The sequence below is a fragment of the Arachis stenosperma genome, chromosome 10 (genome assembly GCF_014773155.1).
Source record: "Arachis stenosperma cultivar V10309 chromosome 10, arast.V10309.gnm1.PFL2, whole genome shotgun sequence".
Lineage (NCBI taxonomy): Eukaryota > Viridiplantae > Streptophyta > Magnoliopsida > Fabales > Fabaceae > Arachis > Arachis stenosperma.
The window spans coordinates 134,767,234-134,777,452 of record NC_080386.1 but is presented as its reverse complement, the minus strand read 5'-3'; the positions used below and the strand labels follow the sequence as shown (position 1 = coordinate 134,777,452).

The following is a 10,219-nucleotide window of genomic DNA, read 5'->3' as shown; positions in this document are numbered from 1 at the left end:
AGTGTCGGTGAGTACCGTATCCAAAATGTGTCCGACACGCGGACACAGCAATTTGACGAAGTGTCTGTGCTTCATAGGTTATTAGGTTTAATAAGTAATAAATACCTGGTCAGACAAATTTATTCAAGGATGTAGTCCATTGAGTCCGATTATAACGTATAACCGCCAAGTTATTACGCAAATTGCCGAGTTATGATGTATAATGTCAAGTTATAAGACATTAGATTTGTAACGACCGGATCAGGTTATAATTTTTAGAAGTAAAAAAATAATTAATCTCATAATAAAATTTTTTTAAAATAAATATTTTTAGAACTAACAAATTAAATACAAAATAACTTATTTATAAGTTATTTTTAATATAAATATTTATTATTTAAATTATTTTTTTAAAAAAACTTATTTAAATTATTTACCTAGACTTATAACTAATGGTGTTATTGAGTCGGAATTTGAAACTAAACTATAAATTTATAATCAAACTAATTAAATAATAATCGAATTTGTTTGGATTAAATTAAACTTTTTGGAGAGTAAATTGGAATCAATCTAAAATTATTGAACTGATTCGAATAATTAGACACTCAATTACATCTTATATTTTAATAGAAAAAAAAAACAAAAAAATTATCAAATATGAAAAATTTTAGCAACATAAAAAGTTAGAAAATCTAAACCCAAAATGTAAGAATAAATATCAGCAAATAGAAGAAACAACTATAAAAAAAACGTTTTATCATATTTCAGCAATATCAAAAAGAGCATACTCATATTTAGATCTCTTTTTCAATAATAATAGAAGAGAATACCAACTCTAAACTAATAGATTCACACAAAATTTATCTTAAAAAGTCACAAAAATGGAAGGGAACAAATCATGATTGATGATTGATGAAGCACTCAAGTAGATTGCTGAAGCATAAGAAGAGCTGACGATGAAGCGTCAGTGACGAGCTAGAAAAGACACCGTAAATGCAGAGGAGCTGACAAAATCGGAGAAGATGGTTGAGCTTCCTAGGATTACGTTACGGGAAAAAGATAACAAAAAATTACAATTTGCTTAAAAGTTACAAGTCGATTTTAGTTTTGTAGCCATAAATTTGATATCCAAACTGATTACAATCAGATGTAATCGGATTTTACCCTATTAGATTTGATTATTCATCAAACACAAGGCCCAATGTAATTACTAATTAGATTGAGTTTGATCTAGTAATGTAATCGAATTATCCGTACTCATTTACTCCTCTACATACAACAATAATAATGTAGAAACTCTTTACATTTTTTGCATTTATACCCCTGAAAATAATATATTTCATTTTATCTCTTATTCTGTCGCTTTACAAACACTTCAACTTCAAAACAGCTACATGGATCACTCTGAAATAAAACCCAAATATTTCTCACGCGCCTCAATTAAACACGCGAAAACCTCGTTCAATGACTGGAGACTGCGAAACAAGCGCCATATTGAGAGTAAGAAACAAAAAATATCGAGATTCTATCCTGTCAGAAATTTCCGAAAGAGAGAGAAGATAAAGAGAAAGAGAAATATATAATAAGGCGAAGAGTGAGAGTATCCAACCCAACCCAGTACCAAATCATTGGCGAATGTGCACATTATAATTAACGACGGAAAAATTATATTTTGTGTATTTTGTTTTGTATATATAATGAGCACATATATTTTCTTTATTAGAAGGTTAGATTAGATGAAGTTTCAATTATGAATCTCAGGTAATATTAAAATTAAGGGTAAAGTAGTAAATTAGTTTTATGTTTTTGCGTAATTTTGTTTTAATCTTTAAAGTTTAAAGTGTTTTATTTAAATTTAAAAATTTTTTATTTAGTTTTAATATAGTTTTATAGTAAAGTCAAAATTAAATAATTAACGGAATGTTCTACATGACAGCAGTATAAGAGCAAGATCAATAATTTGGAGAACAAGTATAAGTTTTAGATGCACAAAATCAACCGTAAATGTATTAATACATTTATTTATCACTTTTCTTTCAATTTAAATAAAATATTTCATATAGAACTAAGGAGAATGATAAATAAACGTATTGATCCATCTACAGTTAATTTTGTACTTTAGAACTTGTACTTGTTCTCCAGATTATCGATCTTATTCTGGTACTACTACCATGTAAAACATTTCATTAATTATTTAAAATTGAAGCTAAATGAAACATTTTTTAGATTCAAACATGATACTTTAAACCTTAATGACCAAAATAGAGTTACGCCCAAACGTAAGAGACCAATTTAATACTTTACCCTAAAATTAATTGATAAGGATGCGTTTGTTTACTGAGACAAAGGATACACTGAGATAGAAATACAGAAACACAAACAGAAAAAATATGTACGGAAATAATATATCAAAAGACATTAAATTAATATATTTTATATCTATCATGACAGAAAAAACACAAAAATACTAATAAAAGATATAACTTATTTTTTATTTTTTTATTAATTTTTTATAATTATATTTTTTATTATAATATTTTTCGTCTCAAATTTTTTGAATGAAAAAGAATAAGAATAAATTGAATTTTTATAATTTGTTTTAGTTTATTACTAAACATAAAATAAAAACACAAAATTTTGTAGTCTTTATTTTTAGTGTTTTGTCTCATTCTATTCTCAGAAATAAATACAGTTTTAATTTTAATATATTAACACCGTAAAAAACTTTTAAATAATAAATTTTTAAAATGAATTATTCTTACCGATACAATAATATATAATTAATTATTTATATAAAATTCTTTTATGTTGATAATAAAAATCAATTAATAAACATATTAACATTAACATAACAGCACTAGTATGATAGCATCATTTCATTTCCTTTGATTTCATAGTTCAACGCCACAATACAGAAATACATACAGATCCATGTTTATGTTATTTCCATTCCAATACTTTCCGGTCCTTCCCCCCTCTCTCTATCTCTCTATACCTGCTACTTCCAAGTTCCACTACTGTTTCCTGGTACATTACATTCTGGCGCATTTTAGCCTCTAACAACCGAGCCCTAATAAAAAGCATTATCCTTTTCTTTCTTTGCCTCTTTGCTTTTGCATAATCCTTTGGTGATTTGGTCTCTTCTCTTTTGTTTTTGTTTTGTTTTTTTCTTACTGGGCCAAGGTTTCAACAATAATAATCATGGCAATCCTCCCCCGCCTCCAGAGAAGTGAGAATCCTCCGCAAACAACCCCATTTTGAGTGATCCTCTTAGTCTTACTTTGCTTCCTTTTCAGAAGAGAGAGAGAGAGCAGACAAAAAAAGGTTAGAACTTTAGATCTGGGGAGAGGTCAGATTGTTTGAGGCACTGGAGAGACCGCATGGCATGGCATGTCTCTTGTTTCGTCTCTGAATCTTGCTTTCTTTGAAGTTGAAGCTGCAAACAAAAACCTTTCTTCAACTTGATCTTCTTCTTCTTGTTATTACAATGCTGGCTATTGGGAGTCCTAGCACCAGTATAAGTGCAAGCACTACTTGCGCTGCTTTGCTAAGAGAACTTGAGGTAACCGCTTTTCTTTTCTCTTTATTCCTTTTCACTTCACTCTTCTTACAATTATTCGCTTATGATGACAAGTGCCACCTCTTTTTTACCCTTCTCCTTGTTCTTCTTCTTGGGTATTCTCTTGCCAATCATGTATTGTGTCTCTCCTGAGCTCAACTTTTTCTCTGAAAAATAGAATAACTCGTAGGTTATTTTATTACCTCAGTTGAAAAAGTCCCTTTCTTTTGTGACTTTGTTTTCTTTCCTCCCTAAAATATTCCGTCTTTTTAAGGCTAAAGTTTGAAGTGATTAATTTTTGGAAAGGGTTACTACAAATTCTTAAAGATTTCAGTAGTTGAGTTTGAATGAGTCTCTGGATGGTTTGGTTGCGAAATTGGTGAAGCCCTTGGTAAGCTTCTTTGTTAATTTGTTGAATTATTGGTTTGCTTTTTATGTTTAGCTGAGAAGAAGATGAGAGTAAAATGAAAGTGAAAAAAAAAATTGGCACATAGTTTTTTCTTTTCCTTTTCTTGTCGGGTTGATAGACAGCGGAATTATGTGTGCAGCAACTATGGAAGGATATCGGGGAAAGCGAGTTGGAGAAAGATCGAATGTTAATGGAGCTGGAGAGGGAATGCTTGGATATATACAGGAGAAAGGTTGATGAGGCTGCAAACACTAAAGCACGCTTCCACCAAACTGTCGCCGCCAAGGAAGCCGAGCTTGCAACGCTAATGGCTGCGCTTGGTGATATTCATTCTCCGGTAAGAAAATCATTTTGTATATGCTCTCTGCGAGGTGTCATATTTTCTTTTCCGAGTATACTGCTTGTGCTTATGTTTTGTCTTTGTTTCTTGTAGATTAAGGCAGATAAGAGGTCTGCATCCTTGAAGGAGAAGCTTGCATCTGTCACACCCTTGGTTGAAGATTTGAAGAAGAAGAAAGATGAAAGATTGAAGCAATTTACAGATATAAGAGCTCAAATAGATAAAATTAGTGGAGAGATTTCTGGAAATCACCCTCTCAATAGTGGTGTAAGCAGCATAACAGTTACAGAGGAACAAGATTTGTCACTTAGAAGACTAAATGAATATCAAACACAGCTCCGTGGTCTTCAAAAGGAAAAGGCATGTATTATGGGATCACTTTTGACATGCATATGAATTTTCTTTTCTCACATATGAACACTCTTTACATTTCTTTACACACTATTCATATTGTTTTTATGTTAACAGAGACCATCATTGTATGTATGGCTATAGTAAAATGTTTTTCTTTAGCCCTTATTTCTTACTTTCTAATGTGTCTTATATACTTACACTGTTACACACACACAAAGTTGGCTTGAAAGTGTTTTCATGATATTAAAGGTCTTTCCTTGTATCAGTTAGTTCGGTTCTTGATTTTCGACTCATTTGTGCATTTTTTATGCTTGTTTCTTGCAGTCCGACCGGCTTCAAAAGGTCTTGCAATGTGTGAATGAGGTGCATTCTCTCTGTGGTGTGCTTGGATTGGATTTTGGTCAGACAGTAGATAATGTGCATCCAAGTTTGCACGGGACTCAGGTGGAACAAGCCACTAATATCAGCAATAGTACATTGGAAGGCCTGGAGCAGACCATTCTCAAGTTGAAAACAGAAAGGAAAGCTCGAGTCCTGAAGGTGATTCAAATTCACCATCCTTAGTTGTTTTTTCTTTCGATTCGTGCTCTTTCCTCTACTGTAGCTTGACATTTAAAGTATACTTTCTTCCTTTCTTTCTCTATTTCCTTTTTTTTTAAATGCAGTTGAAGGATGTTGTTGCTCAACTATTTGAACTTTGGAATTTGATGGACTCATCAAAAGAAGAGAGAAATAGTTTTATAAGGGTTACCTCTATTTTTGGGTCTGCAGAATCACAGATCACCGAACGCGGTGTTCTTTCAACAGAGATGATAGAGAAGGTAAATACTCTGTGATTTTTACCCTCACCCCCCTTTTATTTATGTTTTGAACCAAATTAAAATGTCATTTTGCAGGCTTCAGCAGAAGTGGAAAGGCTCACCAAACTAAAAGCAAGCAGAATGAAAGAACTTGTTTTTAAGAAGAGGTCAGAGTTAGAGGAAATTTGCAGACTGACTCATATTGAACCCGATATTAGTACTGCTGCTGAAAAAGCCAGTGCATTAATAGATTCGGGTATGTTCCCTGTTCCCTGTTGCTTTTATAGATTAATTTTCTGTTATGTATCATAACTCAGCGACTTAGGCAAATCTGGTTTTGTTTGGAATTTCCTAGGAAAGAGCTCACATTACTGAATTTTGCTGATCCCATGCAGGTCTAGTTGATCCATCTGAACTATTAGCTAACATTGAAGCACAGATACTAAAGGTAAAAGAGGAAGCTTTGAGCAGAAGAGAAATAACAGATAGGATTGATAAGTGGCTTTCTGCCTGTGAAGAGGAGCATTGGCTTGATGAATATAATCAAGTAAGCCTGAACTTCTGTTCTACAAGATTCATAAACACCCTGATAGGATACAGACCAGCCAGGGTTTTGCCTTTTCATTTTCCTGCTTAAATACTTTGTTGTTATTTGTTTGTCCGAACTTGTGTTTCATTGTATATGGTGGCATTCTATATTGATATCTTATTGGGTATTGGCCCTCATTTTTCATTTAAATTCAAGGGAGATTCTTGCATGGAGTCAATGCAACTTGTGCAAATCCAGTAATCCACAGTAAAACTTACTATATTTTTAAGTGAATTAAAGTGATATTGGAGTGAAAAAGAGAAAAAGGTTGGAGTGGGACAAAAATTTCAGAAACATAAAAATTTTCATACTGTTCATACTTTCTCCTTTTCTTATCCAGCTTTTGGCCCTTTCTTATTTGTTATAATCTTGTTCAAACTCATACTTAATTGATATGATGTGGCAACTACAATGCATTATTTTTATTCGGGCAGTACTGCCAATTAGGATACTATATTACTACTAACTAAAGGCATGAATTAGTTATCCATTTTGACTATGGACTTCAAGTCTTTTGGTTTGAATAAATATTGTGTTTTCTCTCAACTCTAAAAGTAATCTCAATGAATTTCAGGATGACAATCGGTACAATGCTGGGAGAGGTGCCCACATTAGCCTTAAACGTGCAGAGCGAGCCAGAGTTACTGTAAGCAAAATTCCAGGTATTGCCTTAATTAATGAAATCCCGTGTATGTTTATCAAGAGTTCCATTTGAACCTGTGTAATAGTTTTGTTCTCTTTGCAGCAATGGTTGACAATCTTATAAATAAAACATTAATCTGGGAAGATGAAAACAAGACTCATTTTCTATATGATGGGGTGAGCTTTGAAGTGGTCTTAAATGTTTCTAGTTTTTCTGTTTTTGTTATTGTTATTGTTTTTTGTTTTTTTAAATTACCACCATGTTCTTTGATGGAAGGTAAATCTAATTGTGATACTATTTGTAGGTACGCTTGGTGTCAATTTTGGATGATTATAAGCTTACCAGACAACTGAAAGAAGAAGAAAAGAGACGATGCAGGGTAGGTTTACCTGTTTATCTGTATTTCCTCTATGCATTATCTTTTGGGGTATAAAAAATGGTATAATTATACTTTTCCTCCACAAATTGATCTGTGAATAACTTATATTTTGACCAGTTAATCTGCTTACGTATTTCACAAGATACCAATTAAAAAAATAGTTTTTTTTTTTAATTTTTGTTTCACAATTTGTAAAACATTTATTATGTATTTTCTTGAATCTCGCAGGACCAAAAGAAGCTGCAAGATCTACTCCTTAATCAAAAGGAAGCCATGTATGGGTCTAAACCTAGTCCACGCAAAAGTAACAGCTTTAGGAAGACAAATGGGTATCGAGCAAACGGCAATGGTTCTTCTATGCCTCCTACACCTCGCCGTAACTCTGTTAGTGGTGGTGGATCATCCGATCTACTTACACCTCGTTCCTACTCTGGCCGCCAGAATGGATATTTTAAGGAAATGAGAAGATTGTCCACTGCACCTTTGAACTTCGTAGCTATATCGAAGGAAGATTCGATGTCATCATATACTTCGCATTGTGGTTCAGAGCCTGAGTCTCCTCCCCAGCTCTAACTAAAAAGAAGAAAGAAACAAAAAATGGTAGGTTGTGGTTACCAATTTGTATAATATAAATCATTGTAAGCTAGAGCTATGGTTTTGCCAACAATATACAGTATTGGAAATATATTTAAATATGCTGACACTTTTTCACTTGTGCAGGAGTAGGCTTAATATTTTCTTGGGTATCTGTAACAACATTATCGAGAGCAAGAACCAGGCTCAGAACCTTGTGAATATGAGATCAGATGGATTGTACACTAGTAATTTGTTTGTAATAAAAAGCTGAGATTGATATATATATGTACATGGACAATGTTAACTGACATTTGAGGACTAGAACTAGGGTGTTTATGCTATGGAAGAACGAAAGTTTTCCCCGAAGTGTGTTGATACTTGGTAGGGATACTTGAGGAATGGGACTCCTTTAATTGTAGAGAGAGGGTTATGGTAATAATATATAGTGTTTGACTTTGACCGTTAGACCATAAATGCTAGATGAACAAGTCATTGTAACCAAGTTTAACCAAGTGTCTTTAAGTGTGTTTTTTTATTTGCGTTATTCGCACGTTCAATTTCAGTTTCAATTTCAGCATTTTCTTCCCCTCTTTCCAATTTAGTTGGACTTGGGTAGTTGGATGTTAAAAATATTTATAGGCGCAGCATTACCTTCTATATGTTGTGACTTATGAGTTTCGTTTTATTGTATTCCATGTGTCTAAAGCATATGGATATCATTTCATATCTAAAGGCGGGAACAGAGATCATTTGATTCATTATCTTTTGTTTTAGGAAAACTATGCTTTGCAATGTGCATTGCACTCAGCATGGAAGTTTCTATCAATTTCAGACTTGCAATCAAGAGCGTTTATTTCAGTAATACAGTAATTGACTCCGTATGTATGGGGTTGATTTTTTTAGATATGGACGTAATGTGTGTGCTATGCATGGTCATGGATAAGATAGGTGTTTTCTTCTGATATGGAGATTTCAAATGAAAAATAATAAATTTAAGGGTTAGATTTGTAGATTTCATATCATGGCAAAACATACCAAACTTTAATACAGCTGAGAGACACTCTTAGAAAGTCAATATCAAAATTTAAAAAGTGTATGGTATTATTGTTAACAACTTGTAAGCTTTGAATATTCTAATCTTGCCTTTTGCTTTTTAAGTTTTGAGTAAATACCTATATTAGTCTTTTAATAAAAAATATCAAACACTTTGATTTTCAATACATTTTTATGGTTTTCAAAATGGATTGATTTTTCTATAAGAAGAATTAATTTGTCTTATAATAAAATTTGTTAAGAATTTAATTGTCCACTACATTTATTAAAAGTTTTAATAAAAGTAATAGAGAAACTTATTTATTTAAAGGGTGTAATTAAAGATGACATTTCTACTCGAATCTGTGGGTACTCATTCCGGGACGGGTTCTCTTGTAGGGCATGGCGTGTACTCTTGCCGGACCAGTTCGAAACTTCGAATTCAGGTGAAAATCTGTCCTTACGTGCCATTGTGACTTTGTACACACGAACCTCCTGTATTACTCTAAAGCAGATTATATATTCTTAAATAGTACAAACAAATTCAACTTCCTATACACACTGATTGAGATCTTACAAATCCAATAAACCAAAAAATTCTTATTTCTTATTCGTTTCGCATGTCCACTACTGTTTCTTTTGATTGAGAAGTAAATCCTTATAGTTTAAATAATAACAAAAATTTCAATGTAGAATAAATAAATTTCTTCCCAGAAAAATCCGCTTTAAAACATCTTTCATAAAAATTCAAAATAACCGTAATAAAAAAATGATTTTAGTAATAATATTCTATCTCTTAATTAAGTCAAATATTGATTCACGTTCAATATGGAATAAAATAAAGTAATCTAATAACTTATAAATTTTCAAAAAAGTGTAAAATAAGTATTTGTAACATTCAAATTTTTTTTTAAAGATAACATAGAACCTTTAGATTGAAAGTTTGAAACTACAATCATCAAAAAAAAAAAAGTTTTGAGCTTTTATTTTAAATACAGAATCACATGAAACTGTGTTTTAATGAGTCTAGCATTTTTATTGCCTTATGTCAAAATGTTTTGGGTGTTTTTGGTATAGAAATATTTTGGGCTTTTATTAAGCCCAGAATTATATAAAATGTTTTAATGGGTCTAACTTTTTTTTTTTTTGCCTTATATGTTTTCTCATAAATATATTATATAGGTGAATTAAACAGATTTGCCGCAGCCGAGGCTTAGGCTAGTGGCACGATCTGTTGCCTCGCAAGTAGCTGCACCTGGGTTCAAATCCTAGTAGAGGTAATATGAACCTTTAAGTGAACTTATGTAGTGTGTGTGAGTGTGTTATGTGGCTGCACCTGGGTTGTGTGTGAGTGTGTTATGTGGCTGCACCTGGGTTCAAATCCTAGTAGAGGTAATATGAACCTTTAAATGAACTCATGTAGTGTGTGTGAGTGTGTAATACATGAGTAATGCTTGCCAATGAGCCTTAACTCAAGTGGCATATAATAAAATCATTTAAATTATTCAACTGTTATCGGCTACCAACTTTACATCAATTTAGCCGCACTAAGTTTTTAC

General features: G+C 32.2%; 1 protein-coding gene across 1 annotated transcript; it reads left to right on the top strand.

Annotated features, from left to right (window-relative positions):
• Nucleotides 1-2,880: 2,880 nt before the first annotated feature.
• On the top strand, nt 2,881-8,128 carry LOC130955665 (65-kDa microtubule-associated protein 6). The gene is made up of 12 exons (XM_057882585.1): nt 2,881-3,541; nt 4,087-4,284; nt 4,381-4,647; nt 4,966-5,181; nt 5,307-5,462; nt 5,538-5,697; nt 5,837-5,988; nt 6,605-6,692; nt 6,776-6,849; nt 6,978-7,052; nt 7,281-7,652; nt 7,773-8,128. The coding sequence occupies exons 1-11, from the start codon at nt 3,467-3,469 to the stop codon at nt 7,623-7,625; spliced, it is 1,806 nt and encodes a 601-aa protein (XP_057738568.1). The 5' UTR covers nt 2,881-3,466; the 3' UTR covers nt 7,626-7,652; nt 7,773-8,128.
• Nucleotides 8,129-10,219: the final 2,091 nt, after the last annotated feature.

Bases quoted from the DNA above. Each gene is read 5' to 3' on its own strand.
- LOC130955665 (XM_057882585.1), top strand. From the start codon at position 3,467: ATGCTGGCTATTGGGAGTCCTAGCACCAGTATAAGTGCAAGCACTACT. The intron at 6,693-6,775 runs GTATTGCCTTAA...TTCTCTTTGCAG, and splicing joins TACTGTAAGCAAAATTCCAG to CAATGGTTGACAATCTTATA. The intron at 6,850-6,977 runs GTGAGCTTTGAA...TACTATTTGTAG, and splicing joins CTCATTTTCTATATGATGGG to GTACGCTTGGTGTCAATTTT.